The following is a 17416-nucleotide window of genomic DNA, read 5'->3' as shown; positions in this document are numbered from 1 at the left end:
ACTCACCCTTCCTTAATGCCCAAGGTCCAGGAACGGTCAGAGGTAAGAAGCAATCCAGGTGAGAGCGGTGTCTTGCATTCCAAGGCTAGAGGGGGTAGTAAGGAAGGAGAGGTGATACACTGTGTAAAGTGTCAGATAGCCCTGCGAGAATGAAGATTCAGGAGAGTTGCCAAAAACTGATTGAAGTGTCCCTCGGAGATCGTTGACTTTCTAGGTAGTTGGGGGTTCCTATTGTAGACCACCCGCTCTATAATCTTTGATTAGTGTGGCTGGAGAGGGACAGGATGATAGTTAGCAGGGTAGTTTAGGGTTTGCAGGTGGATTTTTGTCGGGGAAGGTAATATGGTGGCTATCCTCAAGCATGCAGGAAAGGGTCCAGTAGAGGGAGAGGTTGACCAGGGATGAGATGGCAGCAGATTCTTGGTACAGAAGGGATGTGAATGTTAATTAACTCTTATAAAATGCAACTCCCCCGTAGGCCTCAGTGCGCAGCAAGTGAGATCAAACTCAGACAGAAAGAGACACTGAGAAAAACCAGGGGAGGCGCCAGGAACTAACAAGCTCTAATCGTTGGAGTTAAAGAGAAATGTTTTGAGAGATTTCTTAAAAGAAGAAAACTCCAAGCAGATTCATAGAGAAACAGGAAGAGAGTTCCAAAAGCGTGGAGCAACCGAATTTGAAACTTGTGCCACCGAATCGAGTAAGCTTGTATCGTGGCTGCACAAGTTGTTAGTTACTGGACCGTAAAGAGCGAGACAAGCATGGCGACTTAATCCTAGCTTTCAAATAGGATGGCACTCTATCAGTAAGGCACTTATAGGTAAGGGATAGCACCTTATAGGTAATGCAGTGCTTAACAGGGAGCTATTGTAAATAATTGCAAGAGTCAGTAATGTGGTTCCTTCTCGAGAAACCACATACAGCTTGAACAGCATTGTAAAGAGGCCGGGTTAGGCCGAGAGGTGCCAGCCAGTAGACTATTGCCATAGTCACGTTTGGAGTTGACCAGAGAAACAGGGAGGGCTGCAGTGTTAGAGTTGCAAAAATAAGGTCTAATTTGCCTGATAAGGCGTGTTGTGTAGACACAGAAGGCCTTCAGCTGGCAGACATGTTTATTCATATTTAGATTAGCGTCAAGATATACGCCAAAGGTCTTAACCAGCGACTGATCTCAATTGTAACTGCAGAGATATTGATAGCAGAGAATCTAGGTTCCAACTTGGCAAGTTCCAACAAGCATAATCTCAGTTTTATTGCCATTGAGAGCTAGGGAGTTCTTAATCATCCAATCTTCAATAGCAGCATAGATAGAAGTGATTTCTGCGAGATCCAACTAACTGCCAGTCAGTTTGATCACCACCTGAATCTCATGGGCGTAGTTAGTGTAACTCATGCCGATGCTATGAAGAAGGTTGAAAAGAAGGTGAATATATAAGTTCAAGAGTAGGAGAAAGACAAGCTTCTTGCGGGACACCATATCTCAGCAATTCAATAAATTTGTAGCCCCCAGAAGCAACACAGGCAGATCTGGGACCTAACAATGAAGATGGCCAGCACAAGGCATTATTGGAACAATTTGCTTCTAGTCTCTCCAACAGCAGTGAGTGATCGACAAGGTCAAAAGCCTCAGAGAGATCCAGGAGCATCAAAAGTGCAATCTGTCATGAATCAACAATGTGACGTAGATTGGCTTTTAAATCAACCAGGGCTGTCTCGGTACTGTGAAGAGCACGAACACTGAACTGTAATGGACCCAGAAGTTGCTTTCGATGTGTTGCTGTAATCGTGTATATGCAACTTTGTCCCAAATTGTGAAGAGGAAAGTGACATTAGACATTGGTGATGGGGCGATAGTGATCCACAGAGGCAGGATCAAGAGTGGGCTTTTTCAAAACAGGGGAGATGCAGACATTTTTCAGAGAAGCAGAAACAGTGGAATTACTGAAGGATGAGTTAATTAATCTGGTAACGAGAGGAGCCAAATGGCTGAAAACGTCCTTAATCTTAGCAGGGGGACAGGGCAGGGGGAAGGTTTGAGGTATTGGACAATGTCAGACGACTGAGCTTCAGATATCTATTTAAAATTAAACGTAGGAATTGAAATGTTTAGTAAACGACAAGCGGAGACATCATTAGATGTAATGCGATGAGAATTAGTTAATTTAGCTTTTAATGAAACAATTTTATTGTGATGGAGGTTAAATTTGGTTTTAACACCGAGTTTAATGTCCAGACACCACTGATTACTTTTGGTGATAGCAGGGCAAGAGGTGACCTTGTCTGCAAACTCCTTAAGAATAGCAAGAAGTTATTTTTGAGATGGCTTGCCATTACTAATATGATCATCATAGAAGTCATGTTTAGCAGCCAAGATGGCCGTTTTATAGTCGGCTTTACGATAGGAGGCAAGATTGGCCTCAGAGGAATTCTCGCGCCAAGCCTGCTCCTTTTTCCTTTTTGGTGATCTCGTGCCAAGGATTTCATCACAGAACCAACGTTTAAGTTTTGACAAGTTTAACAGAAGGTGGGGGTTGGGGGGCAAGGGTATCTGTGATCGTGGAAACAACTTCTTTGTATTGATCAAGTAAGGTAGCAGTACTGCCTGAAGGTAGAAGATTTTTCAACATGTGTTGGGCAAGTTCATTGAAGGCAGTAGGGGTAATCTTACGCATATGCCTAACAGTGTGTTCTACACAGGGATTAGAATTCAGCCTACCAACCTTAGTCGGAAGATCCAATAGAAAGGTCTTAAAGCAATGATCAGACCAAGGGCAAGTCATGACTTCAAGATTATTTAAGGATAGGCAATGGGACAATACCCAATCCAAAGTATGTGTATCTCTATGAGTAGAGGTCTTTATTGTTAATGCAGGCCATGGGCCTCCAGTGAGAGCATCAAACTGGTTGCTTCAGAGTCCTGCGCATTATATGCCCAGTAATTAAAGTCAGCAAGAATGATTACATAGGAGGAGGGTTTAATAAAATCACCAAGAAGCATAAACAGCTGTTCTTCAAACAGGGGCATATTTACAGGTGGACGATAAATGGTAAGGAGACAAATACTAGTATTGGAATCAATAGCAATTTTGATAAGTGTATTGACAGTCATTGAAAGAGTTACACATATGTGATGTCAGAGAATCTCTGATGACTGTAGTGCCACCACCCCGGCAAGATTGGCGATCAGTCTGGAAGATTTGATGGCCATTGGGATGGGCGGTGGCAGCAGCATGATTAGTTACAATCGGAGAGCCTGCTTTAAATTGGGGTTCTTGAATATTCGATCTCTAGTGAAACACGTTGAGGAGGTCTCTGATTTTTTAATCAGAGACCTCCTCAGCGTGTTTCACTAGAGATTGAATATTCAAGAGCCCCACTTTAAAGCGGGGAAAAAAAGAGAGGCTTAGTTCCTGCATGATTAGTACAGACAATGTTTGGCTCATGGGAGTTAGCAGCATCAGGTGAAGACGTACACTGCAAAGTCTCCAGGCAAACGTAATTAACATCAACATAAGAAGTGACAGACAAGTTACGGTCCAAGAGGAGAGAAAAATTGGAATGATTTGGGGAATTTGGGATTTCAGACCCCACACCACGGAAAGACCTGTGTTTTGGGAAGCTGGATGGTAAGAATTTGGATGATTTGAGAATTTAAGATTTTTAGCTCCCCCCGTCTCATTAGCCTGTGCTAGGGGAACGTTGGACAAAAAGATTGGACTGATTTAAGAACAAAGACACTCCTCTTCCTTACATAAATTGGGGTCAACAGGACAAAATGGATTACCCAACTAAATTTTAGGGTTTCTTTTTTCAGCACACACTGGGAAGTAAGCTTTGTTAATTTCAAATTATAACAACAATCACCCCGTAGTGTTCCACGAAATGGGGAATTAATTACATTAATCTTTTTAGTTAAGTAGGCTAAGGCTCTACACAGTTTTGCCCTCCGGCCCACTTTAAAGGGAAAGGATTTAAGGCAAGCAGACTCCCCCACCTTTTGGTTGCCCACGTCTCAGTTCTACTTGCATAGAAAGCCTCTGTTTAAAGTTCAGGAAAGCCAGCTGCGTTTCAGCACATTCTTGAAAGATAGGGCAGGAGTCTGGTCACTCTACTCTCCAGGATGGCCTCCCGCTCTCCTCCATAGGACCCAGTCAGCTTTTAGGCCTTCCTAGAAATAGACGGCTCCATCCAGATGCACTCTCAACACTCTACTCTTGTGTTTTCTTGCAGCTGTCAGATGGTAAATTTTAGTAGCTCTGTCCCTTCCTCCTAGTGCATTCCCTCTTTATATAGCAGCGATGACACCACCAATCTTACAATCTTGGGGAAAGTACCCTGCAAGAGTTCTTGCAACTAGGATTGGACTGTTACCCTGCTCCCTCCTCCCAAATCCATCCCACATCAACAGATTGGTTAAAGAGTCTTATGGCAGTTATATATTCCGTTTCAGTTAATCACAGGTAATTAAATAAAATTGACAGCCTGGTCCACACCATGTTGCATGGCCGTTTAGCAATTATCCACCATTTTCACAGAAAGCATAATAGTTATGAACATGTCATTTATTACTCATATTCCTAATTTTATGCTCCGCCGTTCACCAACACCCACATTTGGAACATTTTCAGATCAGCCAGAAACCCATTTTAGATGGCTGTTAGAGTTTCCTGAGCTGCCGGTGGATGAATTTTATATCCCTACAATCGCCTGGAAATTACATAAAAAAATGACACAAATAAAAGAAAGCTGATTTATGGTTGCTGGAAAAGGGCGTAAGTTATTTTTGTCCTTTTTATATTAATTGTAAATCTGTATGTTCAGCAAATGGGAGATCTGTTTCATCCAGCTATTTGTCTCTCTGGGCCAGCCTGTGAGTTTTTTTCTGAGTCTTTGTGTTGGATGCTTGCTCTTTGAAGTTGGAGATTCAGCCTCTCTTAATGGTAGCCCCTGTCTTCACACCTACTGTCTACATTTGGGTCAGCCATCAGCCAAGGGAAATAGTCCTGCAGAGAGACAGTCTAAAGGACACTTGGTTTTCCACACCTTCCAGAGCAAGCCACGTTTTATTGCAGGTGTAAACACTAGGATGCCAGCCTTCCAGTGTTGAAGTTCTTTGTGACATGTATCCCACAGCCAGGGAAAGGGTTTTCCTCTGGCTTGCAGAAGCTTTTCAATGGAAAACAAAGTAGTTTTTCAAATGTCTGCTGGTATTTTGTATGCTAAACAGAATATGCATTCATTTTTGTCAACACGCACCATGGTACTTTCCCTGACATTTTTCTGTTAACAGTGGTACATTTTCCACATTTAAACTGCAAACCCACATGCAAAGCCGTGTTTGTGTCAGTGTTTAAAAATCTGTTTTTCATATGAAGGGGACCATTTTGTGGATTAAAATGCTTCTTTTCCTTTGCTAGTGTCAGGTACGCCTTTTCTACATGATCCTTCAATTTTAACTTGAAAAACAGAAAAGCAAAGCCGTTATTATGTCGGTGTTGAATAATACTGCTTTTCATGTTAAAGGGACCTTCAGTTTGGGGTCTTTGAATGCACCCCACAGAAAAAAAACCTGGCAGGCACTTTGGGTACAAACTTTGATTTTAAGTCTTGGTAAAGTTAGCTCAAAGAGATCACAGGAGGGTGTGTTTGGGCAGGCACAGGCAGTAAGTTCCTGCCCATGGCCATAGGGATTAGCATGGCTATGGGCAGTCATGAAGTGGGTAAATAACCAAACAACACCTATAAGCACTGTGTCTCTCCTCGTATGCCTAGCTGTACTCCAATGCATTTGTTTCAGCTTATAGATGGCGCTAAAGCACCACCTTATAGCCAAAACTAAAAAGAAGAAACATAGCTACTAGTCAAGACCCTCCTGAATAACCTTCACAAAGCAGCTCCTAATGGATAATCCAGACTGTGCTCTTCTCCAGAGCATCTGTAATGTTAATGTTGGAGGTATTTGTACTGCGCACCGTCACTAATGGAATTGGTCCCCAGGCGCTCTGACGGATCTGCAAACAAAAAAGGAAGGGTGGGGGTTATTAGGGTGAAGTGGGAGTAGGAAAGTGAGAACGGTGGTGTCCTGTTGGCAGCTTCAGTTCGGTTTTCACTGTGCGCTGAGCTTGAGTATGTTTGGATCGATGTGGGTCATCATGTGCTGTTGGTGCGAGTTATGTGTTGTTTCTTGTTGTGGTGTGGTGAAGTACGTGAGGTTTGTTGTGTAGAGAAGTGGTGGTTCTGGATTAATGTGTGAGAGATGTATGCGGAAATCTGAGTTTTTGGGTTAGTGGGTTTTTTCCTCTTAGTCTTTGCATTTATTTGATTGTCCTATGGAGTTGGTATTGTAGTTTGTCAGTTTAGTTGTTAGGTGTAAAGGGGAGGCAATTTTTCATCTGAGCTATTTCGGTAGTTTGTGTGCCAGGTTGAGGCATGCATTGTCCCCCGCTCTGGTATTGGTGCTGTATATTTTACATTAATCGGCTCCCTTCCTACCCATTTCCCTGCCAGTGATCCATAGCTGCCTAAGCTTACTCTGTTGACTAATCGTGTGTTGAAATGTCATCCTTACCCTTCCCTCCTGATCTCTCCATAGTCATTCCTTAGAGTGATCTTAACTTATCTATGTTTCATTTTGGTATAGTGATATGCCGTAAATTGTTCTTCCCCCTCCCTTTGTTTAGGGGAGCTGGTTTAGGGGGATAGGGATGATCGGTTCCTTCTCCGAGTATTGTTTGAGCCAGGTTTTGAGTAGTTTTTTAAATATAAGGTGATCTCTCGCGTTACGTATGTTTTTTGGTTCTCATTCCAGGTTTTTGGTGCACAATGAGAGACGGAGGATCCTCCGAATTTTCTTTTGTTGGATGGTTTTGGTTCCAAACGAATGTCACTGCTAGATCTGAGTGGTCTTGTTGGGCGGTATACGTTTATTTTCTCTTAGGATCTCTGCTCCTTGGCCGTGGATTGCTACAGTGGATTGCTACTGTGGATAACCTACGTCCTCTGGGCCAAAGTTACTGTACAACTCAAATCGGCTTTTAGTCCAACCATTGGAGAAAGTCTGCACCAGCCTGAGCTCCACTCCATTCCCATGTACAGAGGAGTGATTTGGAGCGAGTAAATTAGACCATGTGCATGAAATGCTTTTTATGCATATTCTTCCCAAATCCTGCCTCCAACACTTTTGCTACTGGATTATGTTCTTCCTGGCAGAATTATTCTAGCAAAATAAATAATTAGGCTTGCTCGCCGAATTTGGTATTTAGCCAGATTTCTTTTTGAAGAAATGTAAACTCAATGCATGTGAGTTATTTTACAATAATATGTAATTTCTGCAAATAGCAAGCAACAAACAATCTTGCAAGAGGGTTACACTGAGGCAGGCGGGAATCAATGGTTACTCACTGATGTGGGACAAAACCTTCATCCTTTTTGTGAATGTTTGATTGGTCATTAGGCAGCTAGATGTAGACATTGAACTTGGTTCCCAAAACGCGCAAATTTCGCAGTTTCATGTCTGAAAAGCCAGCTAGTCCTGTGTTTTCCTCAGAATTCTGTGATTCCTAGCCTAGATTTTAACATGGAGAAGTCAAAACTACAATTCACAGAATCTCAAGGAAAGAATTGCACTAGATGGCCTTCACATGCATGAATTGGGGAAACCTCGAGTGCTCTGGGTTCTAGGTATATGAGGCTTGGAGAGTAGTAATTGTGGTTCTTTTCTAAATCCCATATGTGACGGTAAATCTCATTGTGGGGGTGATACGATTTCAGAATATTTGGGCATGGCAAGGCTAATTGAGTGTTTGTGTTGCTTGGGTGTTTTAGTCACATCACAGCTTCTTGTCGCTCATGACCTATGTGAGATGACAAGCTTGGATCTGGATTTTGTTTCACAGGGGCTTGTGGATGATACTGTATGTCTAGGACACACACGGTCCTGGCCTGCAGAGGCAGCGAGTGCAGGGGTGATGTCAATGCAATGAAATTATCATGATGTGTTTACAAGTCTGATGTCATGAAAGGCTGCTTTTAATTAAGTTCAGTGTTGAGTCAGTTCTGTAAATTGGGATTTTCTGCTGTCATTGGGAGTTAATTTTAGGGATTGGACAGTGAGGTTCAAGTGGCAGGAGTGCTGCCTGGTTTTTCTTTGGGGAGGGTTTGTTGCAATGTGGATTTTGAAATTCATGTCAGAGTCTATGTTGGAACTCAAGGGATTTGGCACGTGGTAACGGTTCCATGTGTTAAAATCGTGGCAAAAATGACCGTTTACACAAAAAATCGCAGCAAAAAAGCTGTGCTTTTGCCACCGCAATACATGTAAAGGGGGGCGGGGGACAGCCCCACTCCCCTTAAATGGTATAATGGGGTACACCTTTACTGGGTCAAACCACAGTATTTTTGCTGCAAATTTTTGTAAAGGCAACATTTTTGCTGCAATTTTATTACTGCATACCGTGGTAACATCATGGTTGGTCCAGGAACCTGCTATGTGTAAAAGGTTTCGAAATGGTGGGGAGCCGGGAGCTATTTACCTCCTGCTTGTAGCTAGAAGGGCTTGGTTAGCTCGGCACCAACAGCATCCAGGAGCTACTTTTGGCTCCCCAGGCCAACTGATGCCAAAGAAATACAACAATGTGAATTTAACTCTATGCACTTGGGACGATCTCTAAATAAACACTAGGACACATCTATATGACATTTAAAGCATAAGGGGTGATCAATAATGGACAAAATGATAGGTTTGCATCTTATGTGGAAGTTAGATTTGCGGAACGCTATGTACTAGCTCCTCGTTCCACACTAGTAAGTAGCTCCTAATCACTGGTTAATGCTGGAGACCTAGGAGCAGCGTTTAGCTCCTGCTGACCAATCTTTATTTTGAACCCCGGTGTATAGTGTTTAAGTCACACATTTGTGGTCATTATTTCCTTTTCAAAGGTCAAATTCTCTTTGTGAGGTTCATGTTTCTGGATATGCCTGAAAAAATGAACGGGTTTTTGGGTGACTAACAAAGGTGTTTGCGAGGTGTTCGTCTCCCTAGGTTCATGAAAATAATTTTTCGGAAGAAGCGTGATTGCATCTGCAGATTAGGGGAGGGGGGGCGGATGGACGAATGTTTCATTTATGAGCACCAAACAATGCTTTGCACCCTTTAACTCATTGCAACCTTTGACATACACCTAGAGGGAGACTCCACTCCAGTCTTTGAGAGTGGAAGTGTCTGGGGTTTGCCTTCTGTCTTTTAGGCTGGCTTTAAGGCTAGCGGATACTGGGTTTGAATTCAGAGTTTGACCCGATTGAGCGTAAAATGTAGTGCTTAGTTATGTCCCCATATATTGGATTGAAATATGTCCGCAATTCAGTAAATCCTGGTGATTAGCAGGCATGCCAATGAAGAGTAATTCACTCTGTTTTGAAAAGCAGGGGGTGAAATTATTTTTCCATAGAGTGTAAAACATAGTTTCAGGGATCATACTAAAGATTTGATGTACATAAGCTAAAGGCAACTTTTGTGGATTGAGTGGCACCCAGTAAGTAAGTTGGAGCTCCCTCTATGTAAAAAGCTACATAATGTGTGGCAAGCCTTACTTCTGCTGAGATGCAAATCATAAAATATTGTCAATTGTATTTGATCTATAATGTTATAAATCTCTTCTAGATAGTCTTTCGGCTCCTTTCTAGACTTTCAAACCGCACAGAATTAGTGTCTCATAGATTGGTATGTATAGTGCCAATTGGCCTGGGAAGTTCAAAGTATCTCCTGGGAATTGTTGATGTCCAGCTAACCAAGCTCTTCTAGTAGACCAACAGGGGGTAACTATCCTCCAGCCATTGGTATCCCTGTAGTTCCTATTTCCAACTGGCTTATTTTTTGTAATTTAAAAATCTATTTGAATTTATAAAATGTACATATTTTCTTGTAACCCACATTTTTATAGCTAACAATTCTCATAAATGAAAATAAGCAGATATTATCATGTAGGCTGCCTTGGCATTCTCTTTCTGGAAGGTGCTGGTCAAGCCACAGTCTTCGTCATGAAGTGTCCACCAGATGCTACCGACTAATCCCAATTTTTAGTTTTGGCTATTAGGGGATGCTAAAGCGCCACCTATAAACCAAACTATTCCACTGGAGTACAGCTGTGGAGAAATGGTGTAAAAGGGGGAGATACAAAGCTTGTAGGTGTTTGGTTATTACCCAACCTTTGACGGACAATGGCCATGCTAATCCCTATGGCATTTCCACCCACTTCCTACCCCTGTGCTCCCAAAACACATCCTCCTGGGATCTCTTTGAGCTGTGTTTATCAAGCCTTGCTATCAAACATTACACTCAAAGAGCCTGCTGCTGTTTTTTTCAAAGCAGTCTTCTGAGAGTTAATGGTTGAACTGGAGCTTTAAAGGTGCTGCTGGTGTAATAAAATGCCCTCACCAGGTCTGCCTTCAGTCACTCAATTTGTAAGCACTGTGCATGTCCATCACTGAAGTCCGTTTAAAACAAGCATTTGTAAAGTGAACAGTTTTGGCGTGTGTGCAAGTATTCAGCATTTGCCAGGCACTCCTGTTAGATGTCCAGGTACTCACACCATTTTGTACCTGCTACCATCAATGGCCAGCTAATACCACTACGGGAGGGCCTGGCAACTCCCTTTCCCTTGACTACACAAAAGCCAAAACTGTTCGCGTTGCCAATGCTTGTTTTTTTTTGGGAGTAAAATAGGCTGGCACGCCACTTGCCTGGGGCCGTAGTCCTCAGTGGTCTAGTGTACCCCAGAATGCAGCGGCATGTGCCTAGTACACGCGGCGTCAGCAGCTGTGGAGTCAGCTGTACTCTGTGTATGGGATGCTCTGCCTGTGCATGGAGAAGTAGGAGATTATAGATAACATTGGTGGCTGAACCGCAAAGCCTCCTGGATGGAAAGTGGCCAGCCTGGTGTTGCTCACTTGCTCTTATTCCTCTTTCAGGACTGGCACCCGGACAGCTGTACACCTACCCAGCCCGATGCTGGCGAAAGAAAAGGCGTTTACACCCCCCTGAGGATACCAGACTGATGATGCTGGAAATCAAATCCGGTAAACGTCTTGCAAAGTTACTTTTTTATACTTGATGCCATTGAGTTTGACCATTGAATTGTTACTAGTAATGTGGGTGAAATGTCTGCCTTTTACTCTTGCTCATACTTTTGAAACTCCTAAAACCATTCATTTCCTACCCTTTGGGTGCCCACTAATAATGTCTGTGTGCAGTGAGGCGCAGGTGCCTTTAGTTGGCTATGATAGTGGGTTCCATGTGTTAATATCCTCGCAAAAATATCGGCATACAAAAATATTGCCATATTTTTGCGGCGCTATTAAGGCATGGAACCTGCTGGGGACACCCCCGCAAGCCCTGCATTATTTTTAAAGGAGCGGGGTACACCCCCGAAAACCCTGCTCACAAAAAACCCAAAAATTATCCCCCCAAAAAGTATTGCCTATAGCCGTTCCAGACGACCATATATACAGCGATATTTTTGGTGGGGATAATATGTAGTGATACCGTTTAGTGGGGAGAAAGGTCCCCTGAGGTCAGATCTTGGTCGTGGGCCCCCAGTCCGCTGTCTCGAGAATTGTATTTCTGAAGAGTCCAGGGAAGTAGTTCTCTGAGGAATGCCATGTATGGACCCAAAAGACCTCTGTGCACTGTCCTTGTCACACATGACCTGCTTTTCTGTTATTTGTGCCAAAGCATATGGGTGGTTGTGCAGTGAAAACATTAAAATTACACTGGACTGTTGTGAAATATTGCACAGTAGCCCAGCGACCAAAAGTTGCCTACTGACGGCCGGATTTGATATCTTAAGTTGTCTTAGAAACTTCTGGAGTGGGCGGAGCCTATAATGATTACTTATGGGGATTCAGGATGAACATGGACGGCGCAAGTATCCCCCCCCCCCCCGGTTTGTCCATTGCTTCATGGCTGATAATTGTAGTCTTGGATTTTTTTTTTAGGAGAAAAGCACAAGTAAGAATCTAAATATGGAACGAGAAGATCAGCAAGCCTGCGCTGTTTCATCCTGGCACTCAGAAGCGCCTTGCTCTGGTCGTTGGTCAATCTTATTCTTAGGATGAGATTTTAGGTATAGGGGGTGAATGTTCAAAAAGAACTCCCCTACCTTCCAAGAATGCCAAATGCAAGGTACTTCCTAACATTCAATGTGGTATCCCCCTTTAATTTGTCACATACATTCACCTTACCATGCCTTTACTCTGCCATGCCTTTACTCTGCCATGCCTCTACTCTGCCATGCCTCTACTCTGCCATGCCTCTACTCTGCCATGCCTCTACTCTGCCATGCCTCTACTCTGCCATGCCTCTACTCTGCCATGCCTTTACTCTGCCATGCCTCTACTCTGCCATGCCTCTACTCTGCCATGCCTCTACTCTGCCATGCCTTTACAAAGTGCATGTCTAGCAAGGTAAATGTGACAAAGTGCGTGCTGGAGAACCGGATGCTGGCAAAGAAAAGACACACAACCCAACATGTACAAAGCTCCAGCCTGGGTGCACATACCTCAATGCTTCCGCCACACAGCACCTAGAAACAGACCCGCGTGCAGAACTCCGAGTACGCCTGGTCAGCACGCATAGGCTGCAAAGCTAACTTGCATTTTCCCACTCGCTCTGCGGACCTGCTCCTAACTCATCTCGTGCACCTCCACCAGTGCCCCCCCTGGACACACCCTACACATGGCAGCGGTGCAGGTTTCATATTCCAGTAACAGAACATACAGGCCACCAACCTCATAACACATCTCGGAACGTGTAATAGGATTAAGGGGTGCATGAGGTTGACTGTATTTTTTGTGTGGGGAAATAATTACTCTTTTTCGTTTTTAATGTAAAAATTGTGCCAAGAGCCTTATTTTCTGATGTTCTAGGCGGACGACAGCACTGCAAGTAATCTTGCTGCCCCTCGCGCGCTTCTCGAGACGGTGTCTTATTAGTCAGGTTGGCTATCGGGGCCATTTAATGAGTAATGCGTCGTGCGCGCTGCCTCCTGCAGCCTTTCCCGCCTTTGGCTCGCGCGCCCCCTACTTCATCATTGTCTGGCACGCGCTGTGGCGCAGCACGCTACATCTGCGCAGCCGAGGCCGCCCCTCCCTCCCTTTTCCCGTCCTGCAGGGGTTCGGCGCAGCTGTGCCATGCAGCGCTGGCACGGGCTGCTGCGTCGCCTGAACATCAACTAAATTTACTAAATTAAAGAGCCAGCCATCTCCCTGGGCTTCCAGGCCAAAGGCTGACTGGATTTCAGCAGGAAATTTACCAGCGCAACCCACGCGCTTAAGGAACCTTCAGCGCGGGCCCCCCGCGCGGAATGTGTGCAGTTTGAGGGCCTAATTGCTGAGGAAACAAACATTGCTGATTTCGTTGAAAATGAGCAATTTTCATTAAAGTGCAGAGATATCGCACACGATTGCGCGTTTGATGATTACAGCAAATGTAAAGGTGTGCTTTGGTTTTTGAGCTACTGAGGACAAGCTATGCTAACATTTTATCGTTGGAAACCTTCATTTCATTTTTTTTTTTATAAACATCGGAAAATGTGCTAAGGGAACTTGGACACTGCTTAACAATTGTGGATAAAGACACGTTTGAGTCCAAAACATTTGATTTTCACAGGGTTTGGTGAATTCGTAAATGGATGATTAATATCCCCAGTGGCATGTTATGTTATGTTATGTTAAAGGTACTTATAGCGCACCGTCACCAACAGAATTGGTCCCCAGGCGCTGTGGCATGAAGCATAATGGCTTTTAGGTGCACGCAGTGCGCCAATCATCGCATGCACACAACTCCTTCCTGCCCGCATGCTGTTCCCACAGCTGCTGCCCGGCGAGTCCTATTTCTGACACGGTTGCTGGGAGGAGGAAGGCCTGGGGCAGGTTCCTGCTATTTCACCGCCTGCAGGGTTTCTTCTCCTCGCCTGTCTCCTGCCACGCCGATAATGGCGATGCCAGTGGCCGGCAGAGCTGGCCGGGCACATCTGCCGGCAGTGTGCTGACCCAGTTAATACGGAGGGTTTCAGGTGGAAGGGAATGCATCATTTGGTGTCATGTGGTCCACAGATTTCAATGTAATCCTGTCTGGGTTTCGATAAGGAGTTACCTGCCTAGGTAGGAACAGTGGCGTCGCCAGGAATCAAATTTAGGAGGGGCACAGAGGGGGCCAAAGACAAAAGTAGAGGGGCACAGACAAAAGTAAAGGGAGAACATGGTCACTGCTCGTCTTAGGTAGGGGGGGCACAGGGTTTCACAGGAGGGGCCCTGGTCCCCCCCAGCCCACCCTAGCGACGCCACTGGGTAGGAACCGCCCAGTCTCCATTTGATACGACTGCCGGCTTGCAAAGTGCCCATGTCTGAGAGTCTTCTTTGGAACAAATGCCTTTGCGTTTTGACTGGTTTTAATGGAATCCCAGAAGCATGCTATCGTATATTTGGAATGAGCGAGACTCCTGATTTTTTTTTTTATTTTGTTTTTAAATATACATTTCTCTTTGCTTTGATAGGGGCTCCCCCTCCCACAACACACACTAACCTATTAGACCTCCACTTCTTCCATCCTTGGAGTTTTTATTTGAATTCTTCCTTCCAAATTTCGATTGTTGGTACCGAAGGCCATTTTTATGTTTCTAAGCGAGTTTTGCGAATTGCTTGTTTTTTCACCTTTGCTATTGGCTTATACCATAACCTTCCCACCTTCAATTTTTGTTGGGACATAACAGTGGTTTTGTTACGCGAGCATGTTCTGATGAATCATGTTATGTCATACTATGTCATGTTTGCAGTGTCATGCTGCATTGTCCAAGGCTGGAAAGATAGCACACGATCTGTTCGTGATCTGTAGGGCGCAGGTTCGAATCCAGGCAAGGCCAACTCCGCCTTTCATCCTTCCAAGGTCCATAAATGAGTTCGAACTTCGGTTGTGTGATAATTGTTTGTAAATATGTTCTATGTACAGCACTTTGGTGAAAACGCTATATAAGAACCCACTCCTTATTACAAGGGCTTTGAAGCGGGAAGGTGAAATGTAGCATTCCACCCACCTCCAAATAAATCACCAATAAATGTAAGGAAGGAATCTTTACGTAAAATGCGGTGTCAAGATTTGTGTCACAGACAAAATGTCTTAAGTAAGCAGATTACGATGGGAAATTAAATGAAGACAATACCTGAGGTTTGGACTTTTGCCAAGAAAGACATGGGTGGGGATGCCGAGACACGAAAGACCTTTGTAATCTGTCTATCAAACGAGACGGTAGGAACACATCAGTGCAGCAAGTTCCCCAGGGCTAGACCTCTTTGGGGAAAAGTAGATCTCTTGTTTTGTTCATAAAATTGATGCAATTAACAGTTAATGCTTCTGTAAAATGATTCCAAAAGCAACAAATAGCGTTAATTATTATTTTGTAAAAGGGCTTTTAGCATTGTAGAGGCGATTGAACACATGTGAATCGTTTATTGGATTATTTTTATAAATACTAAGGCAATATTTTTTGTTTTAACGTTGTGATAAACTGCACTATACAATTTGTTATTAGTAGAGTTGAGTTTTGTATTGAAATGAATTGTACTGTACTGTGTATGTTTGTGAAAGGTTTGTATTCCAAAGCATATCACAGTAAATAAATGAATATGCACAAAACCCGCGCTGGTGAGTGGGCCTTTGATTAAATGCATCGGAGCATCACACACATTCACTCTCTCAATCTCACATGCACCCACACAGCATACACTCTTTGAGTCACACGGGCACACAATAATTTATCCCACATGCAGCCATGCATATTTTTCTTTCTTACCTGCAGCCCAATCTGGAATCTTCTCCTCCAAGTCAAGCAACAGGTCTTTCGGCTCAGCACCACATGGGCACAAAACTGGTTCCGGCACATGCACCGAGGAGCCGCGGTGCCCCCTGGAGTACGCCCTGGCAGCTCTGAATGTGCACGGAGGCACAGGAGCACTCATTCGGGCAGCAGTAACCCAGCTTGCATCCCAAATGGACCTTGCAGGGGTGGGGAAGCAAAATGCCCCAGCCTTGCACTCATTGCACATGCACACATGGGTACGAACTGGTAAAGGGAAACAGAGTTGCAGCTGAGGGAGCACTAAGTGTTTTCACTCGGCTGTCTTGGCAGCTCGTCCAAAATAGGTGAGTCATTGCCCATTATAGACCAGCTGCACCGGAGTCTAGCGTCTGCACCTCTCAATATGGCCTTGCTCCTAAATGGGGCAGGGGCCACACTGGCCTGGTATTTGGGGATGAGTAACAATTACTATTAGGGGGCCACAATATGGCACAGTCCTGCAGACTTGTTTTATGGTAGAAGTGACGTGAATATCCCTGTGCACTAGCTCATATGCAGCATTCATGCAGGCTCCTTCCCCGGGCGCCCAGCGTCCTTGCATTTGTGTCAGATTTGCAAAGGCGTTGGATGATTGTCGTTTGCGAAGTCCCTGTTATGCTTCGTGAAGGAAGCCTAATGTATAGTCGCATTGAAACCCGAGGCTTGGTATGCTTCATGTGCAAGTACCACTTCTTAGTTGGTAGTTGCCAAACGTGCACACTTGTTACAGGAGTTTGACAGGTCTACCGTATTATCGGTAATAACGCGCACTCACAAAGTAATACAGTAATTGCATTTAGTCAGCATACATAAATAAGATGGTGATTTTTTGGGGGAGGAAAACAGTTGGTTACTGTTATCCTAGTAGAGCTTCAGGTTCCAGAGGCAGTTTCTATGCACCGCAAGTCTTTTAAAGTCCAAAACGCAACCCTGGCTACAAGGCAGTTCGGAGAGGCTTGAAGTCTTGAAAAGCAGCAGAAGTCAAATGTTCCTGTGGATACTTTCTAGTCTCTAGGAAAGAAGATACAAGAAGACTTAACCAACGTTGGAGACCAGCAGCAGCTTGAGTCTGAGGTAAGAGGGGTTACCCTGGACATCTCTAATTGCACTCCAACGCTCTGGAGTGACTTTCTGTAATAAGGTAAGCAATACCTTTGACCCCACAGTACCTCTTTAGGTTTGAAGAAAACATTTGTGCTGGATGCTCCACGATGTTGCAGCTCTGGACCCGACCGCTGGATTCCTTGGTCTGATGATGAAAGGCAGGACAATGGACGGGATCTTTCAGCAGCCGTCTCGAGGGAGGACTTCTGGCACAGCTTTCATCAACTTCTCTGGTCACTCTGTGGGTTTGGCACCTTTTCTGCAGCACCAACAAAGGACGTGATTTGCCCGGTCAATATTCTTGGGTTCCTGCAGTCCCACGGTCTGATGAGGGGACCTGGACGAGTTGGATTGTGTCTCTGGAGTGTCCTTGAGGGCTCAGCAAAGACCTGGACAAATGCGTCCTTTCCAAGACGAGGCACTTG

The 17416-nt window shown here is 44.4% G+C and overlaps 1 protein-coding gene across 6 annotated transcripts in view; it reads left to right on the top strand.

Annotated features, from left to right (window-relative positions):
• The window catches only part of DPF3 (double PHD fingers 3), a 773243-nt gene that overhangs the window by 324367 nt on the left and 431460 nt on the right, over positions 1 to 17416 (top strand). For all 6 annotated transcript variants that reach the window (XR_011283929.1, XR_011283928.1, XM_069638613.1 and 3 more), the window contains exon 3: positions 10966 to 11073. Coding sequence is in view for 4 of the 6 variants with exons in the window: in XM_069638613.1 (XP_069494714.1) it covers positions 10966 to 11073 (108 nt within the window). In the remaining 2 variants the exon portion in view is untranslated. The remainder of the gene's footprint in view (positions 1 to 10965; positions 11074 to 17416) is intronic.

This window comes from Ambystoma mexicanum, chromosome 14, assembly GCF_040938575.1.
Source record: "Ambystoma mexicanum isolate Mex_15411 chromosome 14, UKY_AmexF1_1, whole genome shotgun sequence".
NCBI lineage: Eukaryota > Metazoa > Chordata > Amphibia > Caudata > Ambystomatidae > Ambystoma > Ambystoma mexicanum.
This window is presented reverse-complemented; position numbering and strand designations above follow the sequence as displayed.